Below are 15,764 nucleotides of genomic sequence, written 5' to 3'. Positions count from 1 at the left end.
CAGCAGGAGGGGAGTGGCCAGAGTTTTCCCTGCTGCCGCGTTCTAAAATAGAATCCGGCCACGGATCAGAAAACACAGACGCAGGAATCACGAAACCCTAAGTGCGCCTGCGCGCTTAGGGTTTTATTATATAGGATTCATGTCAAATGACTGACCCTTAGTTCCATTTAACCTATTAAATTACACATCGAAATGTTAAGTCACCTACGGAATTCCACTTAACTTTGGTCACTAGAGTTTTGTAGAAACATGAAGAGAACCACGAAAAGCTCAGACAGGGAGTCATCGCTCCAAGTTTATTGATAAAAGGAGAACTTCAAGAAAACTGTACAATATGGAATATCTATTTGCATAGGGATTTATTTACAGAACTGGCGTCTTCAAATAAAATCACAAACTATGTTTTCCGAATGTAGTTTTTAACGGATGCTTGCTGTACTGGAATATCAGTGTGGTGTACAAATTGAGTTAAAACTAAGAGAAGAAAAATATGGAAACAAATGGAGGGGAACACACGGCACAATTAAATCTTGGGACCTGGGTTGGCCACTCTTGGAAATGCTGGGCTTGATGGACCTTCAGTCTGTCCCAGTACGGCAACTCTTTATGTTCTCAGATCCATTAGTTTAAAATACTTGATATACCACCTTTCAGACAAAAGAGTAGGGTACAATTTAAAATTCACAAATTAAATCATTCAAGAAACATAAGACATACACCCAACCAGTGGCGTAGCGAGGGTAGGAGGTTCCCTGGGAAGTGGCCTCCACCTACCCTCCTCATGCCCCCCTCCCCCTGGCTCCTTGCCCCAGCTCTTTCTGCATCAACACCCCTCCCGCCACACTTGCATCCTCCCTTCCCACCCCCGTACCTTTTTTAATTTTCGCCAGCGCAAGCAGCTTCTCCAGGCTGCTGCTTGCACTGGCTTTCCCTCCGACGTCACTTCCTGGCCCCGCAACCTGGAAGTGATTTCAGAGGGAACCAAGCCTCAAACAGCAGGCTACAGTAGTTACTCACGCTGGCAAAGATTAAAAAAAAAAAGGTACGGAGCATGGGGAAGGGAGGGCACGAGCGTGGTGCTGGCACCCCCACCACCAGGGGCAGTACAGTCCCCCCATACCTTCAACCCATTGCATTACTTCCCCAAGGCAATTATTAAACAAGCAATGGAGGGGGGAACAATGTAAACAAGAAATTACAAAAACATTGCACATTAAAAAGACTAGATCAACAAAAGAGTTTTAACCTAGGCAAACTGTCTGTGAAATTTCTCTCGTTCACCGAGACTGAAAGGATATGCTGAGTTTCATACCATATGTGCTATTAACTGAACAGACAGGAGGCATTTCTGGGTGCACGTTTAGGGCAGGGACGGAAAACAAGTAGACTAGATTTTCAACTCTGCTTTTCTTGCTTTCCAGCAAAAACGTGAGCAGCCTGCACTTTCTATGAACCCTGCAAGGTTTCTCTTTGAAAATTAGGGCTCCTTTTACTAAACAGCACTAGAGATTTTTTTAGCTCGGGCCAATAAGAGCAACGGTCCGACACTCAAAGAATTCCTCCGAGTGGCAGAGCATTCACCTCACCGGCCTGTGCTAAAAACCTCTAGCACCATTTAGTAAAATCTAGCCTAAATGCTAAGAATTCTAGGCTTTGAAAATTGGCCCCTTTTTGTCTATGGAAAAAAAACACTAGGTTGGCGTTTTCTTGACCATCAAAGCAAAGAGAAGTAAGAGCTTTGGGGAAACCTTTCCCAAATGTCACCACCAAGTCTTTTCTCCAGATGGCAGCCCAGAACATGATTGTTCGAACTCTGTTTCGATTACGAAAGAGTGATCATGTGACAGAATGCTATATATCTTTGTATTGGTTAAAATTAGAACATCAAATCCTTTATAAATTACTGGTCATGGTGCATCTTTATATACACAATAAGGCACCAAAACATTTGATGGATACCATTCTGCCATACGAACCACAGCGCATGTTGCCCTCGGCGACTCACGATGACCTACATATTCCGACAGTGAAACAGCTGCGGCTAGCCTTGTCTAGAGCCAGCATATTTTCGTGTGTGGGTCCTCGGGAGTGGAATAAGCTTCCGGGATATTTATGACAGCAAACATGTTTGAGTCGTTTTAAGAAAATGTTGAAGAAACACCTCTTCTGTAAGATGAAATATGGGACTTGATTTATAGTTTTTTTGATGCGAGGCGCTGGTAGCCTCTTTGTAATTTTAAGAGGCTTTATATTAGCACTGTGATGTTTTAATCATGTTCGATTTGTTGTACTGTATGCGATTTGTTTGTGTAGGAACTCTAGTGTGACCCGCCTTGGGAAAGGCAGGGTATAAATAAATACAAATACAAACACAGTCCAGTGTTGAGATCAAGGGTCTTTGGAGCTGCATGCATGTTGCAGAGTTTGGATTTTCACTTTACTTTATAGTGGAGCCCACCTTGTCAAGTTGACATTGGACCATCAACATGGAAGAATCAGATAAGCACAATCTATCAGTATATTTGGAAGAATTTAGAAAGACTGGATAGTTCTTGTGCAGTACTGATGGTAATTTACTAACACTATTCTCTTGGTGGGATCGAGTTGCATACATTGATGCTGCAGCCCATCTGTACATATGTAGGGCTATCCCCTATAGTGTTTATGTCTTCATTGTTCAATAGGTAGGGTGCCAGAATCCAAACCAGATGTTTTCCTGACACCACCTGGCATATCAAAGACATCCCAGCTTCTCGCCTCCTATGTCTTCACTCTATCTCTTGCAGTGGCATCCGACTGTCCTTTCCTTCTTCCTGGACCACTGGCTGCTGCCCACTCAATGTCTCTTGGACAGGTGCCGGGTGAGGTAATTCAAACTCTTCTGGACCTATCTCCTCAGGCATCATTGCCTTTTGTTCGTGAGGCGGGAACTGGGAGGGGGAGAGAAACAAATATAAATATTTGTCCACACACCTCATGTCACTTCAAAACACATCTACGATACCACCAACTTTCATTCATTGGCACAATCTGTTTGCTACAACAAAGGGAGTTTCGGGTTTCCCCGAGGAGGTGGACTCTTCTTGAAAGTTCATGTCTCAAAAAAGTTTAGTCTCTCACAAAACACCAGCCTCTTTCTTGTTCTTGCAGTTTCTCTTGGGATCTTTTGGTTATTCTTAGGTTGGAGCCAGTTTTTTTGACTCGTATAATCCCTTTCCCAAAAAAAGTAAAGAAAACTGGATGAAGTTAGAGAAAGTCAAAATCATGGAAACTAGAGAATGACATGGTGACAAAATTCGTCACCGTTCCCGTTCCCGCGGGAAATAATCCCATGTCATTTTCTAGTGTCTATTTCAATCTCAGTCCTTCTACACCAGCATTCTTCAAAGCAAAGCTTGCGGGTCAGTGGTTGTGGCCATTCATACTCTGATTCTTCCATCTCTCTTTAAAGAATGACATGAAGATGGTTTCCCGCGGTTATCCGCGGGGACGGGAACGGTGATGAATTTTGTCACCGTGTCATTCTCTAATGGAAACTGCTTTTAGTCTACTTTCTAAAGAAAAAGGCTTATGAGCTCACCACAAATGTTTGTGGGTCTACCTAATACATTTTGGGCCCAGTATTCAAAGACATCCAGATAATGGCTGTCATCCTCTGGACAAATAGCTTTGTCACTGTAGTCTATCTATATTTGGTGGCTCTAGTCAGATGCTGCTGCTATCTTAGATGGCTTTGACACTATTCAGACAGTGTTGGTTGGGTCAGTGCACGGACAGAGCCAGACTTTATAACGTTAGCAGCGATTTTCAAATCATTAAATTGGGGCAATTTTATAAATTGACATTGCAGTCTAAGCACCCCAATGCCGTGAGCTTAGCACTAGTTCTATAACACCAGCTTAGCCCCAAGTGACATCATAATTTATAGCATTCTATAAACTGCGCCCATAACTGGGAGACACACCCATGGCGTGCCCATGCTCCAGCCTCATGCATAGCCCTAGGAGTGGTGGAGCCACCTAATGATTAGTGCAGTGGGCTGAAAACTGGGGTTCAATTCCCACTGAAGCTCTCTGTGACCCTGGGCAAGACACTTAACCCTCCATTGCCCCAGGTACAATATTTAGATTGTGAGCTCACCAGAATAGATAAGAAAAAACGAGTACCTGACTACTATTTAATGTAAACCGCTTAGGATATAAGCAGTATATAAGAAATAAATACATATATACACACATATATTAAATAAATGGTGCTTAACTGCAAGGGGCGGGGCATATATGTGAGTGGAGCATGCGTGTGTCCCAGTTAGGTGTGTAGTTTATTGAATACAATACTAGGTGCATTACTTGGCACATCTAGGAGTAATCTCTAAGAATTACACATCCCCCTCCATATTCGCAGGTTCGGAACCTGCCTTCTGGACCTCTCCACTTACTTTTTAAAACCTGGTCTAGCGGTAAAGCAGGGCAGGAGCGATCTTCCTATGCTCCTGCCCTGTGCAGAACTGGGAACAAAAATGGCCGTCATGAGTTCCCATGGATACATATGCCAGTTCCCAAAGAACAGCAAGGCAATCCATCCACAAAACACAAGACAGAAAAAATAAGCAGACAGATGAAAACCCATCAGAGTTTATTGCACCTACAACACTTGATTGGTTTAAAACCACAAAGTTCAACCTGGCCACATTTCACCCTGGAATGGGCTGCTTCAGGGGATAAGACAATATAGACAAATAAATGAATCAGAACCATAAAAATCCATAAATAACAAAATGAAATAAATAATAAAAACAGGACATTAGAAGGTTATCCCCCTCCCCCTCCCTTTTACTAACATAGTAACATATGCATAGTAGATGATGGCAGATAAAGACCCAAATGGTCCATCCAATCTGCCCAACCTTACCCACTCTTTAAATTAACGATTCAATTTAATTTTTTTTTTTTCTTAGCTATTTTTGGACAAGAATCCAAAGCTCTGTGCTTAGGTTCCATCTACTGAAATCTCCGTCAAAGCTCACCCCAGCCCATCTAAACTATCCCAGCCCATCGGGAGGTAATGTCTTATTATGGATTAAGAAGACAGAAGAGAGAGAAAGTAGGTTTAAATGGTCAATATTCTCAATGGAGAAAGATAAATAATAATAATTATTATTATTTTATTTCTTATATACCGCCAATAATGGGGTTCCCCAGGGGTCTCTAAGCCATGTTACAGGATTCTACCGCGGCCCGGGGCACCAAATGCTCCAAGAGTCAGAGCATTTAGTACCCCAGGCCGCGGTACTGCAGCTTAGTTTAAAAAAAAGGGAGGGGAGGTATTTTTCTAACTTAAAAACAAAATTAAAGCCAATATAAGAAAGCAAAGAATATGCATAAATGTTATAGAACCTTAATAGTATTTTTTTTTTTAAATTCACTTATGTGTGTGATGTATAAACAAAGTTTGCACGTGTGGTCTGGAAAGCAGACTATTAGTTCAGCATGTAACCCTATTCCCTTTATCTATTGAAAAGAAGATTATACAGCTTGCTCTGATCTGCAATAAAACAACATGCTTGAGAGGGGAAAAAAAAAAAAAAAATCAGACTATCAATTATTATATTATAAAGGCACCTCAACAGAAGTTGTGTCTCAGTAGAGAAAAGGAGCACAAAGTGGTATAAACGTATTTCTTTCATGAGAACAACCTTAAACGGAGCACCTATAATTATACTGAAAGATGACATGTCATTAAAAAGTACTTGAATCTAGGCAAATATGGAACCATCACCTGAAGAAAAAGATTAAATAGACTTCCCGGAATCATAGCGAGACAGGCTGCTCTCTAGCTCAGTGTCTCCCAACTTGGGCCTGGAGTACCCCCCATTGCCAGTCAGGTTTTCAGGATATCCACAATGAATATGCATAAACTTGATTTGCATACACTGCCTCCATTCTATGCAAATTTCTTTCATGCACCTTCACTGTGGATATCCTGAAAACCCGACTGGCAATTGGGGGGGGGGGGGGTTTCGCCAGGACCGAGTTGAGAAACACTGCTTTTCTAGCCGACACAGACTCTTAGCTTTAATAGACATTGTCTTTGGACCGCCCGGCAATTTCAAAGGTCAAAAGGCAAGACAATGAAAAATTTTAAATCGTGCTTCAATGCACTTGATTCAACATTGGGTAAGCTGAAATGGTTCCTGAGGGTGGATAGTGCTACCTATCTCCAGAAGGCAACAATTACTTTTTAATAGTTTTATTTATTGATTTTATTTTATAAACGAGATTAGTGCAACCATGCCAAATAGTTTAGACCTGCAGAGTAACTGATGTGGGACCAAGTTCACTGTACAATTCTTTTAGCTAAATAAAGCACCTTTAGGCAGGACAAGAATAAGATTTGTGCTCTAAAGCAGTGTTCTTCAACCTTTTTACACCTATGGACCGGCGGAAATAAAATAATTATTTCGTGGACCGGCAAACTACTAAAACTGAAATTTTTTTTAAAAAACCATCGCCGCCCCATCCCCGTGAGGTCGGTCCCACAAACCATCTGATCCCATCCGCAAAAGCCTCAAATAGTTATAATTTTATATTGAACATATTTTATTAAAGTATAAAAAGAAACAATATTCTATACAATTGTCATTTTATAAATACAAATAATACAGGGCAAAGATCAACAAAACCCCTGTCTCCCCTCTCCTTCACATATATCCCCTCTACTATCAAGAAAACTGAATAAGCCAAATTATTACAGAATGCTACACAAATATCAAGTAACAGAATACCACAGTCACACATGACAGGAATGGTGTTAGGGGAGTGGAACTAGGGCAACTGCCCCCTGGTCAGAGAGAGCCCTAAGCCAGCTGGAAGCTAAAGAAGCACTGCCTGGGCTTTGCACTCCCCAATTATGTCTAGCAAGATACATATTTCAAATCTGATATATTTGAATCACAAGATAGAAATCAAATTATTTTTTTCTACCTTTTGTCGTCTCTGGTTTCTGCTTTCATTGCCTTTTCACTCTCTTCCAGCCAGTGTTTGCCCTAAGAACATAAGAATTGCCACTGCTGGGTCAGACCAGAGGTCCATCATGACCAGCAGTCCACTCACACGGCAGCCCTCTGCTCTAAGACCAGCACCCTAACGGAGACTAGCCCTACCAGCGCACGTTCTTGTTCAGCAGGAACTTGTCTAACTTTGTCTTGAATCCTTGGAGGGTGTTTTCCCCTATAACAGCCTCTGGAAGAGCGTTCCAGCTTTCTACCACAGAACTTCCTTACGTTTGTACGGAATCTATCCCCTTTCAACTTTAGAGAGTGCCCTCTCGTTCTCCCTGCCTTGCAGAGAGTGAACAACCTGTCCTTAGCTACTAAGTCTATTCCTTTCAGTACCTTGAATGTTTCTATCATGTCCCCTCTCAATCTCCTCTGCTCAAGGGAGAAGAGGCCCAGTTTCTCTAATCTTTCGCTGTACGGCAACTCCTCCAGCCCCTTAACCATTTTAGTCACTTTTCTCTGGACCCTTTCGAGTAGTACCGTGTCCTTCTTCATGTACGGTGACCAGTGCTGGACGCAGTACTCCAGGTGAGGGCGTACCATGGCCCGGTACAGCAGCATGATAACCTTCTCTGTCTCTTCAGTCCAGCATCTGCCCCTTCCATTCACTGTCTGTCTTTCCCTGCCATCTCTCCTCCTGCCCCCCCCCCAATTTGGTCTGGCATCCATCATCTTCCTTCTGTTCCCCTCATGGTCTGGCATCTCTATCCTTCCCTCCCCCCTGTGGTTTTTAGCATATCTCTCTTCTCATTTCCTCCACTCAGATCTGATATCATTCTCTGCTCTCTCTTCCCTTTTCTTCTCTGGTCTTCCTTCTCTATTTTCTGCCTCCATCTAAATTAAATTCTTTCTTACTATTTAGTCCCTTTTCCCTCTTTTCACTGTGTCTACGCACAGCTTGTCACCCCTTTCCCTCACCCCTCCATTATCTTACTATTTTCTTCCCCCTTTATTTATCTCCTCCTTCCATCCAGTATGTGTTCTTTCCCCACTTACATTCAGCATCTGCTCTCCCCTCTCAACTGACATCCATCTGCCTTCTGCTCTCTCTCCCTTCTTCTCACTTCCATCATCTGTCCCCTTTTCTCTCTCTCATCTCCTCCATTCCATCATCTGCCCCTTCTCTCTCTCTCCCCCCCCCCAACTTCCATCATCTGCCCCCCTTCCCCTCACCTTTGTGGGTCACTTTCTTTCCCCTGAGGGTGACTCATGTCAGAGGGGAAGCTTTGGCCGAGCAGAACCGCTTGCAAGGAACAGTGGAACTTACTTGATTGATGTCTATGCTGGGGCCCGTTGCCGTTTGAAGGAAAAAAAAAAAGGTGGAAAAAAGGGACCTGCAAAGGCGAGAGGAAGGGAAACCTCCAGGACAGCTGCTCTTTGCCCTCCTTCAGCGGCCCAAGAGTCCAGACCAACAGCGGCAGCTCTGTGTACTTCTAACTTCGGCACAGAGCTGCCCCTAATCAATAGTTTAGCACGGTTTCACGAGGCAGCCTCGGGGCCTTTGATAGCCGGCCCGCTTCGATGATGCGATGTGGGCCGGCCTAGCAAAGGCCCCGAGGCTGCCTTATGAAACCGCGCTAAACTATTGATTAGGGGCAGCTCTGTGCCGAAGTTAAAAGCATACAGAGCTGCCGCTGCTGGTCTGGAGGTGCGGAGACAAGGCAGGAGGCAAACGCGGTGGAAGGCAGGAGTCCTGGCACAGCGACTGCAACAGGAAGTTGCAAGTCAGCTGACGCCGGCCTTTCGTTGCGGCGGGGACCAAATCCTTTGCGGTCCGGCAAGATTTTGTTTGCGGACCGGCACCGGTCCGCGGACCGGCGGTTGAAGAACTGTGCTCTAAAGGACAGTTTACCAATCTTTTGATAGCTGCCTAAACTAGGGTTATGGCTGCCAAAAGCGTGCAACCCCTGGTGAGTGCAAGATGTCCCCTATAGCACCCACCCAGGTCAGAACTCCAAACATGACCCCATTTGAGATCTCAACTAGAGAATGACAAGGGGACAAATTTTTCCTGCCCCTGACTCATTCCTGAAAGCTCTGTCCTCATCCGCACAAGCTTCAAACACTTTAAAATCATAAGTGTTCGAGGCTTGTGCATTTAAGGCAAAACTTACAGGAAAGGAATAGGGACGGGACGGGAAAATTGAGTTCCTGTGGGGACAGGAACGAGTTTGTCCCCATGTCATTCTGATCCAAGGTCTACGTAACTACAGGATGCCATCAGCCATATTCTCTTTCACTTTATTTTCTTTTTTTTTTGTTATACCCCACTTTGGTGTAGTCATGAAAAGCATTAAATTAATATACAATTTTATCTACGGAATAAAAAGTTAGCACATGCATGCCTGCAAATAACGCCAACAGCCAAATTAAAATATTTCAGCTAAGACAGCTATTTTCACACGTCTTCGGGTCAGTATTTAAACTCTGCAGTTGATGTTTCTTTGAAATGCCAAATATAGAACAAAGAAAAACAACAAAAAACCTCACGCAAAATACAACAAAAGGAAATCAAGTGGGGGGGGGGGATCGAACACGTCAGCCTTAGGACAAGCAAATTGTATTTTAATAAACTCAAAGCAAATACAAAATCACATAAATAAAAGCACATATGTCAAAATAATAAAGTCCTATGGACGTAATATCCTTATGGTGCAATGATCCAGCCAATGGCAGAGTAGGAAATTATTTGGATCTTGGCCATTGGCTGGATCCTTTCAACATAAGGACATTACATACATAGGACTTTTGACATATGTGCTTTTATTTATGTGGTTTTGTATTTGCTTTGACTTTATTAAAATACAATTTGCTTGTCCCAAGGCTGATGTGTTCAATCCCACTCCGCACTTGATATCCTTTTCTTTGAAATGCCTGCCATGGTGCATAAAATTATTCCTGGATATTCAGAGCTGGGCCACTGCCCGGATGACACCCCTCAATATCTGGCTAGGCTGAATCCCGCTCAAGTTTACCCACATAACAGCACTGCTATCGGTAACTATCCAATCAATTTTCCTGTCCAGATAATTATCCAGCAAGAAAAAACTCGGAATTGTGAAACTCAATAATATTACAACAAACACTTTCACTGAAATGAAAAGATGTCACAAAAAAGAAGAAAGCAGCACTGCTATAGTTCCAAAAGGGGAGTTACAAAAGACTGGAGGAAAAAGCCTCAGATAGGAGCCCTTCCACCACCACAATGGTGGTCCAAGGTGGTCGGACGTAACACCTCACTGGCAAAAAACCTCCAGACCGACTCCCCGTAGTAAAGAACTTAAAGCAGGGCGGCGGTGCAAAAGATAGAGGATGACAATCCACTTATCTAAATTAGTAGATCGGTGCTGGTGCGGCCATCTTTTGATCCTGAGATGCAGTTTGCGTCCTATCTTAAGGTATGTCATTAAAGCTTCTTTTTTAGTTTTTCCTGAAGCTGTGCAACTTTACCAGTTTATTGATTGAATTTTTGTTCTGATTCTGGTTTCAGTTTTGATCGGATTTCTTTACACCCTGAGGCAGCAGATGAGTGAAACGCTGGCCATCGTCGGTGTACCGATCTACTAATTTAGATAAGTGGATTTTCATCCTCTATCTTTTGCACCGCCGCCCTGCTTTAAGTTCTTTACTACGGGGAGTCGGTCTGGAGGTTTTTTGCCAGTGAGGTGTTACGTCCGACCACCTTGGACCACCATTGTGGTGGTGGAAGGGCTCCTATCTGAGGCTTTTTCCTCCAGTCTTTTGTAACTCCCCTTTTGGAACTATAGCAGTGCTGCTTTCTTCTTTTTTGTGACATCTTTTCATTTCAGATAATTATCCAGACCATGGCGCTGAATAACACCAAAATCCAAATCATTTCCCACTCTGCCCCTGTCCCAGCGCCATCCCCCCTGGATTCTATACATGGGATCCAAAATTGGACGCCCATCCAGGATATGCGCCCAACTAAATGGGCTAGCGAGCCAACTGGTTCCAATAATTGGGTGCTAATTAGCTCCCGTTTGGATTTGCATGCGCATCTTGCTACGTACTAACAATGTGAGCCCAAATTCCATAGGGTGCAACTCGATAGGAGGCGCGACCATGGGAGATGCACGAGCAGTTCAGAAGCATTCCTTCAAATTTACGTACAGTCTTATAGAATACGGGGGATGTGCGCCTAAATGTGGCGTGGGGAATTATGCCTAATTTTGGCAGGCATAAGCCCTGATGCCCAAACTGGAACTCAATGCTATGTTTTTCATCATTATAGTCGCATTGAGCGCCAAATGTTTGGGCACCATTTACATTTACTTATCCAAATAATGAGGCAGTCTGCAACGATTTCTATAGGCCAGAAAGTCAATGGATGGCCCTGGTCAGCAGATGCAGCTGTCCAGAGAAGTGCCTGTGAATATCAGGCAGCCTTTTTTTTTGGGGGGGGGAGGGGGAGGAAAGGGGGCATTTTATTGCTTCTCTAATACATTGTCTCATTTCAATTTTTTCCATAGAGTTGGAGTAGACACAGTGGCATAGTAAAGGAGGGCCCCTCTGACCCCCACACCACGCTCACGCCCTCCCTTCCCCGCCGTCCCCGTACCTCTTTAAAAGCTTCACCAGCTCGAGCAACTATTCTAGCCTGCTGCTCGCCCCAGCCTGGCTCCCTCTGAAATCACTTCCGGGTTGCGGGGCCAGGAAGTGACGTCGGAAGGAAAGCCAATGCTATCAAAGATTTAGGGCTCCTTTTACAAAGGCGCGCAAAAAAGCCAGGCGCGCTAGCCGCTACCGCCTCCTCTTGGGTAGGCGGTAGTTTTTCAGGTAGCACGCGCTAATCCGGTGCGTGCGCTATAAACGCTAGCGCACCTTTGTAAAAAGGAGCCCTTAAAGAGGCATGGAGGTGGGAAGGGAGGACGTGAGTGTGGTGTGGGGGGCGCCTCCTACCCTCGCTACGCCACGGTGTGGTCGCACCTTTCCGTTTCACAATGCCATTTACCAAAGGCAGTACAAACGCCTTCAAACCCTGTTTGGCACATTGTTTCACACTGAGTTTATTTTACATGCCAAGAACGTGCCCCTCCTCAAGTCAAAGCCTGTGTGAACTCCAGCCATAAGTTCTACAGTCCTTGGACATTCCCAAATTAAGAACATAAGAACATAAGCAGTGCCTCTGCCGGGTCAGACCACAGGTCCATCCTGCCCAGCAGTCCGCTCCCGCGGCGGCCCAAACAGGTCACGACCTGTCTGTATCACCAGAAGGGGCTCCCTTGCCACCTTGGTTTCTCATTTAAGTCCTGTCTTCCTATCGAAGTCCTAACCCTCCGGTCTTGCACATGCACGACCTGGTTTGGTTTCTATACTCATTACCTGATTAGCTTTCTATACTTGTGTTACATCCCAGCTCCTCCCTCAGTATCCCATGATCCCTTTATCCTTCAGGAATCCGTCCAATCCCTGTTTGAATCCCTGTACCGTACTCTGCCTGATCACAAGAACAAATGCTCCTTTAAATTGCTGTGCATTTACTACACGCTGACAACTGTGTTCAGTCCCCTTTCATAATCTTTACTTTTTTTTTTTTTTGGGGGGGGGGGACAATAAACTTTTTAATGAAAACGCTATTTTCTCTATAAAGGTAGACTTTTGTTCTGGGTGCTGGATATCCAGCTGTTCTCTAACCCCTACCCACTGATCCTTTTAGAAGGCTCGTGTGGGGGGGGGCATACTTCCACCTGGCCAACTCAACAGGGCCTGAACAATCGGGGAGGTAATAAAGAGATCCCCTGGTGTGCACCGAGCCTAGAATCAGACCAAAGAACCATTAAAAAGCTATTTTCTCCTTATAACGGCACAGAGAACTACATTTCAGCTGCAAACACCTCAGGGAACTCTTCAATTTAGTCCACTTTTCTCTGCCTAAGGAGCCGATAGGCTTCTTTACAATAAATGCACATTTGGCTCTTCCCAGCAAAAAAAAAAAAAGTTGAAGGCCCATGAAGAGTTACATGGCCATGCAGGGAAGGAAAGAGGAGGGTGAATATAACTTAAGAACTGCCATCTCCAGATCAGACCTTCGGTCCATCAAGTCCGGCGATCCGCACACCAGAGGCCCAGCCAGGTGTACACATGGCATAATTTTAGTCACCCATATCCCTTTACGCCTCTTGTAAGGAGATGTGCATCTAGTTTGCTTTTAAATCCTAGAACGGTGGATTCCGCAATAACCTCCTCTGGGAGAGCATTCCAGGTGTCCACCACTCATTGCGTGAAGCAGAACTTCCTGATATTTGTCCTGGTCTTGTCCCCCCTTAGCTTCAGTCTATGTCCTCTTGTCCGTGTCACATTGGACATTGTAAATATTTTTTTTCCTGCTCTATTTTGTCGATTCCTTTCAGTATTTTGAAAGTCTCGATCATATCCCCTTGCAGTCTCCTTTTCTCAAGGGAGAACAATCCCAGTCTCTTAAGTCGTTCCTCATATTCCAAGTTCTCCATACCTTTTATTAACTTCGTTGCTCGTCTCTGCACCCTCTCCAGCAGTTTTATATCCTTCTTTAGGTTGGGAGACCAATGTTGGACACAGTATTCCAAGTGTGGTCTGACCATTGCCCTATAAAGTGGCATTATAACTTTCTTCGATCTACTCGCGATTCCTTTCTTTATCATGCCTAACATTCTATTTGCTTTCTTTGCCGCTGCCGCGCATTGTGCCAACGGTTTCAGGGTCCTATCTATCAGTACACCCAGGTCCTTTTCTTGTTCGCTCTTACCCAGAATTGCACCTGACATTCTACACTCGTGTTCCTTGTTCTTTCTGCCTAAATGCATTACTTTGCACTTTTCCACATTAAACTTCATCTGCCATTTCTCCGCCCATTTTTCTAAATGACACTTAAGTCACTCTGAAGTTCCTCACTATCCTTCTGCGATCTGATTGCCCAGCATAGCTTTGTGTCGTCTGCAAACTTGATGATCTCACTGGATGTTCCTTCTTCTAGGTCATTGATGAAAATATTAAATAAGATGGGCCCAAGTACCGAGCCCTGGGGCACACTGCTAGTCACTTTCTCCCAGTCTGAGAACTTCCCATTTATGCCCACTCTCTGCTTTCTGTTCTCCAGCCATTTGCCTATCCATCTTAGTAAATCTCCCTCTATTCTTTGGCTTTGTAGTTTCCTGAGAAGTCTTTCATGTGGAACTTTGTCGAACGCTTTCTGGAAGTCCAAGTATATTATGTCCACCGGTTCTCCACTTGATCCTTTTTTGAAAATTGGCGTACGTTTGCTATCTTCCAATCGTCCGGTATCTGTCCAGTTCTAATTGACAGGTTGGCAAGTTTTTGCAAAAGCTCTCCGATTTCAACCTTCAGTTCTTTTAAGATTCTCAGGTGAATTCCATCAGGTCCAGTGAATTTGTCGCTTTTAAGATTGTCGATCTGGTAGTATATCTGGTCCGTCCACTTCTACTGTGGTGAGGCTGTCCTCTATTACTCCTTTGAACACTTTCACTGCTTCTGGTATTGTTGCGGCATCCTCCTTTGTAAAGACAGCTGCAAAGAAGGAATTTAGTCTGTCTGCAATTTGTTTGTCTTCCCTGGGGGAAGGGAGGGGAAATCTGCCCTCTGCCGAGGGTACAGGAACAAAACTTTTCACCGCCCTGTGGAGCGGTAATTGACCTTATCCCCACAATGGATCTGCCACGAGTTGCCTCTCTTCCCACCCCTCCCGCAGAGCAGCTCTCCCTCACGATTGCAAGTCCAACAGCCCCCTCCCTCCCGATCGCCAGCCAAAACTGGCAATTAAAAAAAAAAACTTTGCCTCCTGCTGCGGGCCTACCAGCCTCTTAGAAGCTTCGTGGGAGAAGAGGCAACTTTGCATGCAGGGCTGCTCTGGGACCTTCTTCCAGCTGAGTCCCTCCTTCCAGTGTAACTTCCTGTTTTGCCAAAGCCTGCAACAGGTTCGGGGGGGGGGGGGGGGGGGGCACAATGCTGACCCAAATATAAACCGAGCCCCATTTCTTGGCTCAAAAATCTCGGTTTATATTCGAGTATATACAGTATATCAAATCCCAAATTGCTATAAAATATAATGTACTGCATATTGTTGATTACTTTGGCAGAAATCATCTGCTGCGACAGGACTCTGTGGAATGCAGTCGCCAGAAGCGCCACCTTCAGGTACCTACCTGAAGCTGCATCTTTTTCTTCACCCAGCTTCGGTATCCTGCAGCAACAGAGAAATACCAGCGTCAGCGCAAATAGTGAGGATACAAACTAAAACAACAAAAGACCAGACTATGAAATGCAGTGCCTTGTTTTAAAAAAAAAAAAAGGTTTTGCTTTGTATTTTATGAAAGCAGAAAAATGTACAAATTCAAAATGCATTAAAAGCGTTACTTTCACTAATCTATACAACAGAATATAATTCCAGCCTGAAAGAACAATTTTTAAAAATTGCAAAAGTAGTTAAGAATGTGAAACCAAAAACCCTTAACTGCACGTTTGCCATTACAGAATTCTCACTCAGCACACATCATCCCAGTACCTAACTTTAGGCGATCTGTTCAGAATTAGAGGCCCACTGAATTTCGGTATCAACACTGAAACCAGCCCAGAATCTGGGTTTTGGCAGAAAACAGTATTTTATTGGCTGAAACCAAATCTCGCCCTACCCAGGCCAACTTGAAGAAGCCCTGGTGGTCTAGTGGCCTCTCGGCAGGCAAGAACGACCACC

The 15,764-nt window shown here is 44.3% G+C and overlaps 1 protein-coding gene across 3 annotated transcripts in view; it reads right to left on the bottom strand.

Moving 5' to 3' along the window:
• Nucleotides 1–270: 270 nt before the first annotated feature.
• CD40 (CD40 molecule) overlaps nt 271–15,764 on the bottom strand; it is a 56,129-nt gene continuing 40,635 nt past the window's right edge. For 2 of the 3 annotated variants that reach the window (XM_033914295.1, XM_033914296.1), the window contains exons 8-9: nt 15,217–15,254; nt 271–2,930 (exon numbers count right to left, since the gene is read on the bottom strand). In XM_033914295.1, coding sequence (XP_033770186.1) covers nt 2,769–2,930; nt 15,217–15,254 — 200 coding nt within the window. In that variant the 3' untranslated portion in view covers nt 271–2,768. The remainder of the gene's footprint in view (nt 2,931–15,216; nt 15,255–15,764) is intronic. The other variant, XM_033914297.1, reaches the window with a different exon arrangement.

Source organism: Geotrypetes seraphini, chromosome 11 (genome assembly GCF_902459505.1).
Source record: "Geotrypetes seraphini chromosome 11, aGeoSer1.1, whole genome shotgun sequence".
Taxonomy (NCBI): Eukaryota; Metazoa; Chordata; class Amphibia; order Gymnophiona; family Dermophiidae; genus Geotrypetes; species Geotrypetes seraphini.
Note: the sequence above shows the minus strand (reverse complement) of the source record. Positions and strands in the feature narration are given on the sequence as shown.